Source organism: Rhinoderma darwinii, chromosome 2 (assembly GCF_050947455.1).
Source record: "Rhinoderma darwinii isolate aRhiDar2 chromosome 2, aRhiDar2.hap1, whole genome shotgun sequence".
NCBI lineage: Eukaryota > Metazoa > Chordata > Amphibia > Anura > Rhinodermatidae > Rhinoderma > Rhinoderma darwinii.
Genome location: NC_134688.1, coordinates 316,914,895 through 316,931,560, shown reverse-complemented (window position 1 = coordinate 316,931,560; position 16,666 = coordinate 316,914,895). Strand labels below are relative to the sequence as shown.

Below are 16,666 nucleotides of genomic sequence, written 5' to 3'. Positions count from 1 at the left end.
GTGTATCCACCTCCTGTTTTATTGTATGTCTGTGAAGATTCATCCTGGTTTGTAGTTTTTGTATTGTTTCTCCAATGTAGATTCCTTTATTGATGCACCTTGTACACAGGATCATGTAAACTACATTGGAGGATGTACAGGAGAACGTGCCAGTGATTTTATAGTCCTGCTGCGTGTTTGGTATCTGGATGGTGTTTGATGACCAGATGTTGGTACAGGTCTTGCATTTTCTACTGTTGCAAGGAAAAGTGCCAGTCTCTGATGGTGGTGAGAGGGCACTTCTGACCAGGATATTCCACCAAACCTAAGGAATATCCTGGTCAGAAGTGCCCTCTCACCACCATCAGAGACTGGCACTTTTCCTTGCAACAGTAGAAAATGCAAGACCTGTACCAACATCTGGTCATCAAACACCATCCAGATACCAAACACGCAGCAGGACTATAAAATCACTGGCACGTTCTCCTGTACATCCTCCAATGTAGTTGACATGATCCTTGTGTACAAGGTGCATCAATAAAGGAATCTACATTGGAGAAACAATACAAAAACTACAAACCAGGATGAATCTTCACAGACATACAATAAAACAGGAGGTGGATACACCCGTGGGAAAAAATTTCTCTGGACCTGATCACAGTTTGGCAGATTTAAAGGTTCTCATTCTGAAGGGTCATTTTAAAAACAACAGAGAAAGAAAAATTTGGGAATTCAAGATGATGATAAAATTCCAGTCATTGACACAAGGCCTCAATCTAACACCAGGATTTATGAGCCACTACATGGACACACGTCACGTCCCCCATCAGACTGACTCCAGATGCCTTAACTCCTAAGTCATCACCCCTATAACCTAAGTTTTATTGCCCCGGCTTATCTTAATGATATGTCACTTCATGTACTAATTGTCTTTGTGTAACATCTAAACGTTGTGCTTTTTTCTAAGTCATTCATTTGTAAAACGCCTGAAGAAGGAGCCTCTGCGCTCTGAAAGCTTGCATATAGAACTTTTATGGTTAGCCAATAAAGGTATCACACCTATTATACTTTTGTCTTTTTTGACACAAAAGTATTTAACAGCAAAAAAAATAAAATTTGTAAATTTCACCTCTACTTTGCTTTAATTCCTGTGAAGCGCCTAATGGGTAAAGAAACTTTCTGAATGCTATTTTGAATACTTTGAGGGGTGCAGTTTTTAATATGGGGTGATTTATGGGGTCTATCTAGTACATAAGGCCCTCAAAGCCGCTTTAGAACTGAACTGGTCCCTGTAAAAATAGCCTTTTGAAATTTTCTTGAAAATGTGAGAAAATGCTGCTAAAGTTCTAAACGTTGTAACGTCCTAGAAAAATAAAATAATGTTCAAAAAACTATGCAAATATAAAGTAGACATATGGAATATATAAAATAGTAACTATTTTGTGTGGTATTACTATCTGTTTTACAAGCAGATACATTTAAAATGAGAAATCATAATTTTTGCAAATTTTCTCTACATTTTGGTGTTTTTCACAAATAAGCAATGAATTTATTGACCAAATTTTTCCACTACCATAAAGTACAATATGTCACGAGAAAACAATCTCAGAATCGCTTGGATAGGCAAAAGCATTCCAGAGTTATTAACACATAAATTGACACATGTCAGATTTGAGAAAATGGGGCTGGTCATGAAGGTCAAAATGAGCTCGGTCTTGAAAGGGTTAAAAACGCAACATAAACGCACCGTGACTGAACCATGTGGCCTTAGGCTGGGTACACACGACCTATTTTCAGACGTAAACGAGGCGTATTATGCCTCGTTTTATGTCTGAAAATAGGGCTCCAATACGTCGGCAAACATCTGCCCATCCATTTGAATGGGTTTGCCGACGTACTGTGCCGACGACCAGAGTAATTTACGCGTCGTCGTTTGACAGCTGTCAAACGACGACGTGTAAATTGACTGCCTCGGCAAAGAAGTGCAGGACACTTCTTTGCAACGTAATTTGAGCCGTTCTTCATTGAAGTCAATGAAGAGCAGCTCAAGATTACGGGCGTCAAAGACGCCTCGTATATTACGAGGAGGAGCATTTACGTCTGAAACGACGCAGCTGTTTTTCTCCTGAAAAGAGTCTGTCTTTTCAGACGTAAAAGGAAGCTAGCGTGTGCACATACCCTAACCCTAAAAGAATCATTCCTGTTTGTCAAAATTACTTGAAGGTGGACATGGTTTCCAACAGTTCATCAAGACTACAATCAGATTGTCTGCTTTCAAGAAAGATATAGGGTTGGTGTTGTACTCACTTTTTTAAGGTGTGTAATGTATAGGCTGTTACTTTTTTTTTTACATTTCCATATTAAAAATACATTTCAGTTCTCATAAATTCCGGTGATTTTCTGAAGATATGTGCATATAGACATAAGCATAAATTGTTTGAATTAACTATGCACATATTGAGCTTTTATTTTTAGGATGTGTGGTGCATCTAATTTTTGTGCTTTTAGCCACAAATACAAATTTTTATGCATTTTTAAAAAAAATACACTTTGACAAAAAATTGCTTGATGGTGCATGTGTGTCTAAAGTGTTGAATGGCATTTTGACAATGTGCCAGGTGTTTACTTTCAGAAAATAGATAGGTATGGGGTTTAAAATCATTTTTACAGTTTGTTATTTAGGTTTTAACTGTACATGTCAAAAGTGTGAAAATTGTCCTGGCTATTAGAGGTGCAGATATTATTTAAAAAAACCTGGCAGTGAAGGGATTACCTGAAAATTAATGTGGGTGCTGTGAGAGGGTTAAATTGGTAACGGAATTTCGGTGACGTTTTGCATGCAGAAATAGGAGAGATTAAAGTCCTACAGAGATTCATTCAAAACTGCACCAAATCTTCATTGAGAGAACAAGACTGTCTCGTGCACACCTTTTCAGCATGTGACGTGCGTGCAACTGTAGGGGGTAAATCTGTTTCCACTCACTTAATCTTGCCCTCTCCTTTACCTTAGGTTGAAAATTTAGCATAAATCGCACCCAAACGCAGTCCACACAGCCAGGAAATACAACTCGCTGCAACCATATAACGAGTTCTGTCTAGATAGGTTCCCAACATACACACTGCTCTCCAGCAGTCAAAGGGTTAACGCACTCTAAATATTGTTTTGATTGTTTTGCATTTCTTTGAGTATCTTATATTTATTTGATGGTAGGAAAGAAAGTAAACCTCAGACTTGGAATTGACCTCCACAATGTGAACCACTTTCTATTATACAAGTCATACATTTAGTCCTTGGGTCAGGTTTCCAGAGCTGCCCACCAGTCATTAGACAAATGAGGTAAACCGTAAATGACAGTGAGTTGATAAAGGGGAAAGGACCATAAATATTAAATGAGTAATTGTCCCTTTATTCACCTCTTTATGATCCATTAGTCCAGAATGAGGAGTTTTCCATTTGCCCATCTTTAGAAGTTGCAGAGACCAGGCCTAGGTGTCAAATGTTGCTCTATAAGGTAGATTTACTAAGACTGGCTAATACCTATTAATAAATCTTCCCCCCCCAATCGGACATAAAATTAAAAAAAAACATCGCAAAATACATTCAGAACTGCAATAAAATTTCTGCCCAGTCTGGATAATTTCATGAGTTTATTTTCTGTACATAACTGGCTAAAACATGGTTATTGGCCTTACTCAAAAAACAATCACTTTCATTACAAAGGCCTAAAGCAAACTTTGGACTATGCTTTTTTTCAAGGTGTGATGGGGCTTATAATATGAACTGCTGAACATGAGGGGCAGATTTATGTAGTTACAAACTATATAAGAATTCACTGTAGTAAAATAAATTGAATTGGTTTATTAAGGGCTCATGTGTACGGCAATGCCATGTGCATAGACTCCCTTACGACAACATACAGAATGCCTATGGGTCCACTTTAAATGCCGCCATACGGTTCCTCAATGAGGTACAGTATTCATACCTGGAAGCATGCTTCTAGTGGAGAACAACGCTATAAAGCATTCGATGGAACGTGCCACATTTTTATAGTATGGACTTATAGATTTCTAGGGAGGGTATTACAGATCCTTACCACATAGATCAGTGATATGGCTGTATGCATGAGGTTTAAGAGAAACTATAAACATTTAAGTTGACAAAATAAACTGGTCTCTTTAAATTTTATTTTCTTATATCCCATTTCATATTGTCAATCTACTATTTTCTCAGGTATCTTTAAAATTGAAGATTCTGCTCAAGTTGCACGCCTTTGGGGAATCCGAAAGAACCGCCCAGCAATGAACTATGATAAACTAAGCCGTTCTATTCGACAGTACTACAAAAAAGGCATCATCCGTAAGCCTGACGTATCTCAACGCCTTGTCTATCAGTTTGTACAACCATTATAAAGTCTACACATACAGGGATTTAAAAGAAGATAAGGAATACTAAAATAATTAAAAGGCAGAAAGAAAAAAAAAACTGTGTGCTGAGCAACTAGAAGAACAGGTACATTCTTGTAGAGACTATATTCTACAGATCTTTTTTTTTTTTTTTAGAAAAATAGCAATGAGTTCTGCTCTTTGCCAAAGTGATCAAGCCCTGGTGCACATCACACACATGCTGATTGAATGTCATGCTTCAAGAGACATTAACCGACACAGGAAACTCTAAACTGCAGTTACTCAGTTTTCTTCTCTACCCACTTGCTTTAGAGGTACTCACTGATGTGAGACCTACTGGACTCAATGACCTTACAGGACAATGGGAGGTGGGGAGAAACAGAACAGAGTGACCAAAATCATTGCAAACATATATATTAAAATAAGAAAACACAATTTTAGCTTGATGTAAATGAATGTTTGTCAGTCCTTACAACTCTATGAAGTAATATGTTTTATAAGCATTATTTATTGTAGTAATATAACCTATTAAAGGGGTTTTCCCATCAGAGACATTTATGACATATCCCCAGGATATGTCATAAGTGTTGGATAGATGCGGGTCCCACATCTGGGACCCGCTCCTATCTCTAGAACGGGGCCCCTAAAACCCTGTTCAACCGCTCTGTGTTGCGGCTCAAGCGTGTGATTTTAATCACGTGGTTCTTGGTCGCACAGCACAATACCTACACACTGCCAATACGTGTACTTTCTCCTGTGTGCATTGACTCAACCATTGGTCCAGACCAATTATAATTTGCCATTATTGCAACATTTTATCTAAGTTAATGAGCAGCTTTCATGACACGTAATCTGACAGCTACACAATACATTTTAACGATGACCAAATTTCGAGATTTATTTGTCACTTTCACTGACTATTTGGGCACCGGTATTCTCTGCCTCCTGGACTACACACAGCAGTAGACAGCCACCTATTTCTATATTTACCTCTAAATGCATAACCTAAACCAATCATTGTACAATGTTATGTTTATTCTGTACATGATTAGTTAAACATAATAAAACCTGTGTATCGTTGGCAGTGATGTTGCTTCAAATGCAAAACATAATAGTGGTCTTGACAATAGTTGCCTATTAAAATGAGTAACACAACCACGGTGCATACAATAATTTATGTGTCAACAGAGGTCTTAAAATTATAAGGCAGGGTCCACACTTAGCTGCAAAATTTGCTGCATGTCCGCTGCAAAATCTTCATGTTTAACATGCAATTTGGATCGAATTTCACCGTTTTACATTGAAAAATCCACACCGCAGGTCAAGTTCTGATTGCTTATCGGCAATCACTTTGTGTAAACAGAACTTAAAGGAGATTTTCCCAACGTAAGTTATGGCATATAGCTAGATGCAGTGGCGTAACTACCGCCGTAGCAGCCATAGCTGCAGGACCCATGACATGAGGGGGGCCTATACCACTACCCCCACACGAAACCCCCCCATGCCCGGTGGCGCCGCTAGCAACCGCAGGGACAGAATTCCTGCGCAGGCTTGCGTGATGTCGCTGGATCACGCCGGCCTATGCAAGGATCCCGTCGGAATTGTGGAGCAGCTCCGTTCATTGTGGGGACGGGTCCTACGTGAGTAAAATTTTTTCGTTTTTCTTTGGGGGGGCACTGTCTACAAGCAGGAGGGGGAGGGCTGTGTTGAACTGTCTAAAAGGGGGAGGTGGGGGCACTGTTTGCAAGGGGGAGGTGGGGGGAACTGTCGGTAAGGGAATGTGGGGGCACTGTCTACAAGGGGGAGGTGGGGGGTTGTTTGGCACTATACAAGGGGAGGTGGGGGGCACTGTCTACAAGGGAGAGGTGGGGGCAGTATGGCATTGTCTACAAGAAGGAGGTGGGAAGCTGTATGGTGCTGTCTACAAGGGGGAGGTGGGGGGCACTGTCTACAAGGAGAGGTGGGGGCACCCTCTACAGGGGGGAGGTTGGTGTCACTATCTACAAGGGGTAGATGGGGCAATGTTTGCAAGGGGAGGGGGGCACTGTTTGCAAGGGGGAGGTGGGGGCACTGTTTACAAGGAGGAGGTGGGGGGCCCTATCTGCAAGAGGTAAGTAGGAGAACCGTCTGCAAGGGGGAGGTGGGGGAAACTGTCGGTAAGGGGGTGGTAGGGGCACTGTCTACAAGAGGGAGGTGGGGGCTGTATGGCACTATCTACAATGGGAGTTGGGGGACACTGTCCACAGTGGGAATTGGGTGCTTTATGGCACAGTCTACAAAGGGGAGGTGGGGGCTGTATGGCAATATCTATAAGGGGGAGGTGGAGGGCACTATCTACAAGGGGAATGTGGGGGCACTATCTACATGGGGCTGTGTGCCACTATCTACAGGGGGGGCTTTATGGCATAATCTACAGGGGGCTGTATGGGATAATCTACAGGGGGGGCTGTATGGCATAATCTATGGGGGTGCTATATGGCACAATCTACGGGGAGGCTCTATGGCACAATCTACAGGTGGGTGTATGGCACTATCTACAGGGGGAGGGGCTGTATGCCCAATCTACAGGGGGGCTGTATGGCACAATCTACAGGGGGGCTGTATGGCACAATCTACAAGGGGCTGTATTGCACAATCTGCAGAGGGGTTGTATGTCACTATCTACAAGGGGGGCTGTGTGTGGCACACAGTGGAGGGGGGCCCAGTCAAAGTTTTCTATGGGGCCCAGTCTTTCCTAGTTATGCTGCTGGCTAGATGATCGCTTGCACCCTCACCAAACTTTAAAACAAAAAGTCCCCTTCAGCTTTTTCTCTGACTAGCGCTGCTCCTGACCAGAGTGGTGCTGTGCGGAGAAAAAAAATCTGAGCTGTCACTGTGCTTTACTAGTGCTACGTTCTACAGATCGGTGAGGGTTGGTCGTCAGACTCCCACTAATCAGCAAGGTATGGCATATCCTGAGGATATGACATAATATTTTTGTGGTGGAAAAACCCATTTAAAATAAATTCTCATCTTTGATTAACATTGTTATAAAGTATAGTCATTTGTTTTGCTTTATTCACATTTATTTTTCAGTTTATAGAAAGTACAGTACACAAAGAAAATCTACTAGGAGACCATCAGGCTAGGTAAAAAAAAAATATTTTTTAAAACAAACAAAGCCCCCTCTGCTTACATTTTTTTACATTCAGAGGAAATGTTTCTTGCGCAGATGCCATGAAATCAGTGGCAACATCTGCATGTTTTAGGCTATGTTCACATCTACATCGCAGCTTCCATTTATAACAGAAGCCACTATGCTCTGTCAGATCCATTGTTAGATAAATACCAACTGTGCATGATAGACCACTCTGTCTTGTTCTCCATTGTATAATATAAACAGAGGCTTAGAGACAAATGTGAACAGAGTCTTATATTTTGCAGTGGATTTTGTTGCACATTTTTCCAATGCAAATCTGGAAGGTAAACCATAAAATAAATTTCTCAGTGTGCCTTTAAATTTGTGTGGATTTTGTTCTGCAGAGTGAAAATTAAGTTTTGTAATTTAGAAATCCACAATAAAAATCTGCAACAAATATGTCATGTGTATAAATTGTGTAAGAGATAGATTACATAGCTATCCTCAAATCCTACAGTGTTAATTCAGAGGAAGGCAAAAAACTCCTATGATGGCAGTTGCCAATTTACTCATTTTAAGGAGGAAGTTCCTTACTGACTTCAAATATGCAATCAGAATAAATCCCTGGATCAATGACATCTCCATCAATCTAGTACCAATAACTTGTAATGTTATTAGACTCAAGAAAGGCATCCAGGTCCCTCTTGAACTTGTTTACCAAATCAACTATCACAACATCGAGAGGAATATCATAGACTTACTGCCCTTACAGTAAAGAATCCCCATCTGTGATTATGATTAAACCTTTTTTCCTCTAGATGTAGAGGTTGTCCCCTTGTTACAGGCCTAGGTGTAAAAATATAATTAAAAAAATCTCTGTAGTGTCTCTGTACCTCAAGTTTGATAACTTTTCTTGGGAAGACAATCCACACATTCCTTTAATTACCTTGGTCTTCCTCCTCTGCACCCGCTCTAGTTCAGCTATGTACTTCCTATACACAAGTGCCAAAACTTGTACACAATATTCCATATGAGGTCTGACTAGTGGTTTGTATAGGGGCAGAATTAAGTCCTTGTCATGTGCGTCTATGCCTGGCACTGGTTGCTAAACATAAGTTTACTGTCCACCAATGTCCCCAATGTTTTACTTTTTAATTGATAATTGTAACATTTCTTTTCTCAGGCCAAGCAATTACAATTATCCACAATAAACGTAATTTGCTATTTACAAAGCCTCCAGGTTCCCAATATCCCTTTGTAATATTATCTTATACTCCTCTGTGTTGATTACTTTACAGAGCTTAGTGTCAACCTTTTATGCGACACAGTATCATATGCCTTGGTCAATTTACACAACATCCACAGCCGTACACGGTCCAGTATAGAACTTACCTCTTCATAAAAGCTGATCAGATTAGTTTGACAGAACCAAACCATCCCTCATAAACCCATGCTGATGCTGTGTTATGCGGTGCTGTGTGACCCCAAGGGCACATTCAGACGTGGTGAACAATTTCATCAACGAATCTGTGGCAAAATCCACATATGTTACATGCAAAATCTGCAGCAGATTTCCCAAGCCTATGCATTGCAATGGCTAAAATCCGTGGTAAAAATCCGTTGCTTCTCGGCAACAGTATGACATGCTGTGGATAAGAAAATGAGCTGCATGCTCTGCTTTCATTAAGGATTTTTTCCGCTACATGTGGATAAACTTGTATTGTACAATTAATTGCTGCCTATTTGTAGTGCGGAATCCGCACACGCATATTCCTCACGTCGGAACGTGTCCTATTTGTTTTTTGTTTTTTTTTGTTGCTTATTCTGTAACCTACAGTACTTTCTTTTTATTGCACTTCACTGTTGTGAAACCATACTTTTCTTTTTATGTGCATGAAAAATAATCACATCAGATTATTATAACTTTATACAATGATGTAGCAATTATTGCTATGGTCCAACATTCTCATTTGGATTGCTATGTGAAAATTCAATCTTATATCAATTCACATCTTTTAACAGAGAAATCCACCCAAAATTGACCTTTTACAAGTTTAAAAGATATGTGAGACAATCATATTGGTGGAGTGTGTGGTCCTGAATCTCCTCAGTTTGGATAACCATCGAAGGCCAAAACCCTTTTCACACTACTCATATGTTTCTGTTACAGAAATTTCCTGACACAACATTTGAGCAAAATGCAATTCAAATTAATGGCATTCTGCTTCAAATGTTTTGTCAGAGATTTTCATTAAAATAAATTTCTTAGCGGACCCAGAGGGATTATGATGCTCCATAGAATGCTTGCAGACCTTTGGTTCTAGAAACTGGTGGTGGCCCAAGCTCATGGACTCCACCAATATGATTCTAACTTTGCATATTACCCTACAATCAAAGGGATATTCTCAGAATCATCATTTATCACAAATGCAAAGGAAACAGCTGAGTGCTGTACTCATCTGTCTTATCACTCCCATAGACGTTGAATGGTGCGGCGCCGCACATGCTTGTCCGCCACTCCATTCAAAGATCTGGAACTAGGGGCTCTGGACCCCCTTTTTGTGATCGTTTTGGTTCCCAGCGATCAGACACAAATGTTGATTCTGTGAATACCGCTTTAATTAGGTTATAACTATGCAATAACTATGCAATAACTAAAACTTTATGTCCAAAATGTAATGTAAATATGTCATCATACACAAAGTGCATGCTTGTTAATTGATACAATATAACAAAACAATGATTTTGCAGCATTTAGGTACATATTTAAATGTAACTTTATATAAACCCCTGCCATTCATTCCATCTAAAACTCATTAATAACTCTAATAACCCAGCATTTAACACTTTCTCCATGCAGGTTTATTTACATAGTGGAAATTAAATTAACAGATTAACTCTCTATGTAAAAGCTGTTATCTACTTTATATGTTCACGAAGTTTCAGATTTAGTTTTGTTTTGGGTGTAACATTGCCGACAACAAAGTTGTACTTGTTCCCACGATGTCTTCTTATCCCAGTTTGAGAAAACAGTACCTATTTGCAGTCTAATGCAAGTCTATTGTATCCTAATCACCTCCCGATAGCAGTCTTCTCACGCTGAAGAAAACGGGGGAGGGGGTAGAGTAAGTAAAAAAACAAGTGCACATAATACTTTGTGGTGTGTAAGCAAACGTTCATACATTTTAGAAGTGTATCTAGTTGTTGTAGACTTTTAGCCAAGAATTATAATTTCAAAAGGTCTCTTTATCAGTTTGTGTAATTAAGTTTACATGAAGTTTGCTCAGTTGAACCTTTCACACATACATTACAGTAATTGAAATGATATTATTATGATTTAAATAACATTTAAAATAGCATTATGCTCATTTAATTATTCAATACCAGTTATATTGATGAGGAACATATGATTTATTATAAGACATGAATGGCTGAAGCAAATTTGTTTTGTAAATAGTATACTAAACCCTTAGGCCCTGTTCACACAGAGCTTTTTTTGCAGGCACAGGCAGATTTTACCTGCCTGCAAATTCTTGCCACTTTTTCACTACGTTTTTCGCCCTTGGCCATTAAGCTTTGCGGGCAAAAAACACAGCGAAAACAACTTTCTCTGCCTCCTATTGATTTCAATGGGAGGCCAGAGATGGAACCGCGGCAAAAAAACAATGCGGAAAAAAAAACATCTCTGCATCCCTTTGAAAATAAGGGGAGACGGTTTCAGACATTTTTTTGCCGCTGATTCGGTTTCCGCATCAAAATCAGCGTAAAAAAACTCTGTGTGAACTGGGCCTTTAAAGAGGATCTGTCAGCTCTCCTGACTTGTCTGTTTTAGTAAAATATCTGCATTACAAATCTGTGTCGTGACATTACTCATTTATTCCTTCTGGCAATGTATGAATAAATTGACAACTGGATGTTACAATTTGCCTTGTCAAAAGACGACACATTGACGTGGTCCAATTAGTGTTGACAGTGTCACACTGTGTAGGAAAACACCCTACTCACAACCACCTTCATGCAACTTTGCAGTTATTTAGAGATTTTTTTTTAGAAATACAAGACACACGTGTACTTAATATATAAATTAATAAGCCTCTAGTGAGGGTGCTCAATGTGTTTTGGAATGTGAAGTGGTTGCAGCTCCTCCTTTAAACTGGACGATGGGTCACCAAGGCCATGTACGCAGTAACAGATTTGTCAAGATTTAAAGGATATTCGGACACTGCCAGTGTAGGCTAGATCCGTGGTATGTATAAAGGATTTCATTAATAATATTATATGTTTATCCACCAGTGCCTTCTTCAGTTGCCTAAAGCTTATTCCTACTACAATCATTTAAACATACCAAAGATCAAGCCTTCACTGGCAGAGTTTCCTTCCTATTTTCACAAATCTTCTATGCCTTTTAAGCAAAAATGTCATCTATAATTCTCACCCTAGCAAACTCCTAACACATAAAACTGTTTCTTAAAAAAAAAAAGTTAAAGGTGTATAGAATTCACACATAACACATATCCTAGCATATCTATGTAAGAATCTCAAATGTCTTGATATTCACGTACTCTCAGACTCCCTTCTACATCTTTCTACCGTATCCTCAGTGGTTTCAAAAAATCATAGCAAAGGGTCTGATGGTTATTTCCATCAGGACGATGCAGAAGCAGCCACTTTCTACAACACTGCAATAACTTCTCAGGATTCAACTCAGTTGCCTTTCTCACATCAGAACTCGACACATCAATAGGCAACCTTGGCACCAATCTGATGAAAAATACATCCTGCATGGTGGCAGAGAATCAATGGAAGAAACCCTACTTCAAGGAAGACTTGACAAGATACAAACAAGCACTTTTTATTGCCACTTTTATGCAGATGACACTCAAATTTCCTGATGTTACCTCTCAGCTATCCAGATTATCAGTTATATCCCCCTTCTGATCCTTCCTCCTCCTAAAGCTCAACATAAACAAAACCTAAATCACTACTCAATCACCCTACCAGAACTATCAATTACAGTTAATGGCTCCATATTTTCCCCAGTCTCGCAAGTCCACTGTTTCAAGATAACCTTCAATTCTGCTCTGTTCTTCAGACCACACATCTAAAGGTGGTTTTACACAGGACGATTATCGGGCAGACGAGCGTTAATATAACCTTTTAAAAAAGTAAAAGGTTATCGTTATCGGCAGCACATCTCCCTGTGTAAACAGGGAGACGCGCTGCCGACATGATAATAATGGATGGGGACGAGCGATCGGAGTAACGACCGCTCGTCCCCATCCATAGCTCCGTGTGACAGGAGCAAGTGAGCACCGATCAACAATGTCTCATTGATCGGCGCTTGCTGTACCGGCCGCTTATCGGCCGGTGTAAAAGCGCCTTTAGTCCTTACCACCTTCTGCAGCTTTCACCTCACAAACATTTATTGAATCTGCTCTTTGATCAAGCCAATAAAAACGCTTGTACATTCACTCATCATAACCAGCCTATAATACTGGAAGCATCCTGCTCTTTGATATCTCCTCTAATACTCTTGCACAACTCTAACCCATACTAAACTTTGCTGTCTGGTTTCTCATTCCTCTACTGGCTCTCCCCTCTGCCACTCTCTTTACTGGCTACCCATTGCCCAGCGCATGATCTTACACAGGATTATCTCAAGGAGAGGAGTGGTTATTAAAAATAAAAAAAAATGATAAAGCTTTGGCTGGACTCGGAGTGTCGTGCACACAGCACTTAGAGAATGTTGCTGCCGGTTAACAAGGAGAAAGGTTTATAGTCTACTCTTGTGGAAAGGCTGTGTACAGTACCAGCGCTGCTGTACTTGAAGGGAAAACTTGCTAATAGCAGTAGTAGTAGTTAGCACGTGTTCTCTGCCAGTTCTAGAAGATGCAGGGCAGGCTGAGTACAGCAAACTCTGCTGAGCAGATGTGGCTGCCAGTGTTTGGGGAAAAGCATCTGTATCCTCTGCTCAGCAGAATCTACCGAATGGCACGCAGCCTCTAAATAATAACGTTTTACAGCTACTATGTAATACCACTATATAAGGGCCAAATCATACCGCCAAATCATGACAATACATGTAAGGCTTAAAAAAAGACATAAGTCCATCTAGTTCAACCTGTTATCATGTAATGTTGATGGGCCGCATTACTTTCAAAGTTAATACAATACAAAATTATTGTTAATTAATTACTTCTTTGAACGACTATAACAATACTGCATTACTATAACAATAGTACATTACTATAATACTACATTACTATAACAATACTATATTACTATATTAATACCACTAGGTTTAAACTTACCGAAAATATGCGCGTTTACTGCACGTGCTTATTTTAACAATCCAGTTTTCCAGTTTAAGTGACGCTAAATGCAGTCTGGCAGCTCACTTGGCAGCGTATGGCAGATACAAGAATGTCAAGATTGGGCACCCTTTTTAGATTGTGCCACAGTGCCGTCTGTAGATAATGCCACAGTGCCTGCTGTAGATAATGTCACAGTGGACTCTGTAGATAATGCCACAGTGCCCTCTGTAGATACTGCCACATTGCCCTCTGTAGATAGTGCCAACCCCCATAGATAATACCACAGTGCCCTCTATAGATAATGCTACAGTACTCTCTGTAGCTAGTGGCACACACACCCCATAGATAATGCCACAGTGCCCTATGTAGATAGTGCCACACCTCCCGTAGATAATGCCACAGTGCCCTCTGTAAATAGTGCCACCCCCATAGATGCCCTCTGTAGATAATGCCACAGTGTCCTCTGTAGATAATGCCACAGTGCCCTCTGTACATAGTGCCACACCCCCGTAGATCATACCACAGTGCCCTCTGTAGATAGTGCCACAGTGCTCTTTGTAAATAGTGGCACACACATCTTTTGAAGATAATGCCACACTCCCCTTTGTAGATAGTGACACACACACACACACACACACACACACACACACACACACACAGTGACTTCAGGGGATCCTCCTTTACCGGAATGTGATGTCAGGGGCAACCCCAGAGCTGGAGTCCTGGAGCAGAGCCACTTCTAGCCCTCTGCCTGGGATTCCAGCTCTGCTGCTGACATCACTGTTCATATATGGACAGAGATGTCAGGGGCAACCTCAGAGCTGGAGTCCCGGGCAGAGCGCTAGTTGCACGCCTAGTGGGACTCCAGCTGTGCTCCTGACATCATTGTCCAGCTCTGGGGAAGCCCTAGACGTCGCTGTCCATATGTGGACAGCTATGTCAGGGGATTCCACAGAGTCCCGGAGAAGAGCCTATACTAGCTCTCTGCCCAGGACTCTGGCTCTGGAGAAGCCCCAGACATCACGTGTCCATATATGGACAGCGATGTCAGGGAATTCCACAGAGTCCCGTAGCAGAGCCTATACTAGCGCTCTGCCCGGGACTCCACTCTGGGGAAGACCCTGACAACACTCTCCATATATGGACAGCGATGTCAGGGAATTCCACAGAGTCCCGGAGCAGAGCCTATACTAGCGCTCTGCCCGGGACTTCCGCTCTCGGGAAGCCCCAGACATCGGGTGTCCAGATATGGACAGCGATGTCAGGGGATTCCAGAGCATCCTGGAGCAGAGCCTATACTAGCGGCTCTGCGTCCCGCGGGCCGCAGATGACAGTCCCAGGGGCAGCATGCAGCCCGCGGGCCGCATGACTGAGACCCCTGCTTTAGATAGTGGCACACACACCTGCTAGAGATAGTGCCACACTCCCCCTTCTCCAGTGCCATATATGGACAATGATGACAGGGGCTACCTCTAGGAGCGGAATCCCCGGGATTCCACTCCTAGAGGGAGCCCCAATGGAGCTATCTACAGGGAGGGGAAGTAGCAATGTCAACAGGGTGAGGTGTGTGAAGTGTTATCTATAGGGGGTGGCACTTTCTACAGGGGACTGTGTGATCATTCCTTACCTACAACCAGCGATCCAGCAGCACGGAAAAGGGACCTGCGTGACATCATGAAGGAGTGTCGGCGCACTCCACCTTCGGCCTGCTCTTTCAACTCCCGAGGAACTTTTGGTGCCCCGCTGTCACATAGGGTTCGTGGACCCACAGGGCCGTACCGCCTTGGCGGTATGGCAGCTGGCCAACAGGGCGCAGGTCAGAGTCTATAGTTCATATAGGGTACCTGTGACAGCTCGGACAGTAGCAAGGCAGGCTTGGCTGGGACTAGGCAGCAGGTAGACATGAGGCGTGGAGTAGCAGGACAGGCGTGGTATACAGCACAGCACGGCAACAGCTCAACACGGCACTAGATACAGGTTACAGGAACAGGGAACACTGGGAGCAGGAAACACTAGGGGACCATTTGCAAGACAAACTTAGAATACGACAACAACGCTCAGGCATGGGAGGAAGGGGCTGAGACCTTCTTTTAGCTCAGGGTGCTCTTTGAGCAATTAGCTCAATCTCCCACATGCGTGCGCTCTGTCTTCTTGAGTCTGGACTGAGCTCGCGAGCGCACTCTGGTGGTAACAGTGGAACAGGACGGCCGTATGTGCAGACATCTCTGGAGAGAAGGGCGTCAACTAGATGGAAGGAGTTCGTGTTCAGCAACCACGGACGTTACAGTATCCCCCTCTTACGCCCCCTCCTCTTGAACGAGAACCAGAACGAGAGAGAAACCTCTTAATGAGGGTAGGAGCGTTGAGATTCTCTTCTGGCTCCAAGGACCTCTCTTCTGGACCAAACCCCTTCCAATCTACTAAATAAAAGGTTCTTCCTCTTACTTTTTTAAATGTCCAGGATCTCCTTAACCCCGAAGGTGTCTGAAAGACCGCTGGAGGCAACCGCAGGGCTAGGAGTCTTGGTAAAGCGGTTCAGAACCACCGCTTTCAGGAGAGAGACATGGAAGGAGTTGGGGATCTTGAGGGTAGGAGGCAGCCGAAGCTTGTAGGTGACAGGATTGATCTGCTGTAGGATCACGAAGGGTCAGAGGAACCTGGGAGCAAATTTGTATGACGGCACCCTCAGTTGAATATTTCTGGAGGACAGCCAGACCTTCGTGCCACGAAGAAACTGAGGAGGTTCTCTTCTCCTTGTGTCCGCCTTCCGTTTTATGCGGTCGACCGCCAGAAGGATGGAGGATCAAGTCTGCTGCCAAATCTGCTGAAAGCTCCTAAAAGCCGTGTCAGC

The 16,666-nt window shown here is 42.0% G+C and overlaps 1 protein-coding gene across 1 annotated transcript in view; it reads left to right on the top strand.

Moving 5' to 3' along the window:
• Positions 1–5,447, top strand: part of SPDEF (SAM pointed domain containing ETS transcription factor) — a 50,544-nt gene extending 45,097 nt beyond the window's left edge. Inside the window, exon 5 of the mRNA XM_075850638.1 lies at positions 4,211–5,447. Coding sequence (XP_075706753.1) covers positions 4,211–4,389 — 179 coding nt within the window. The 3' untranslated portion in view covers positions 4,390–5,447. The remainder of the gene's footprint in view (positions 1–4,210) is intronic.
• The last annotated feature ends 11,219 nt before the right edge of the window (positions 5,448–16,666 follow it).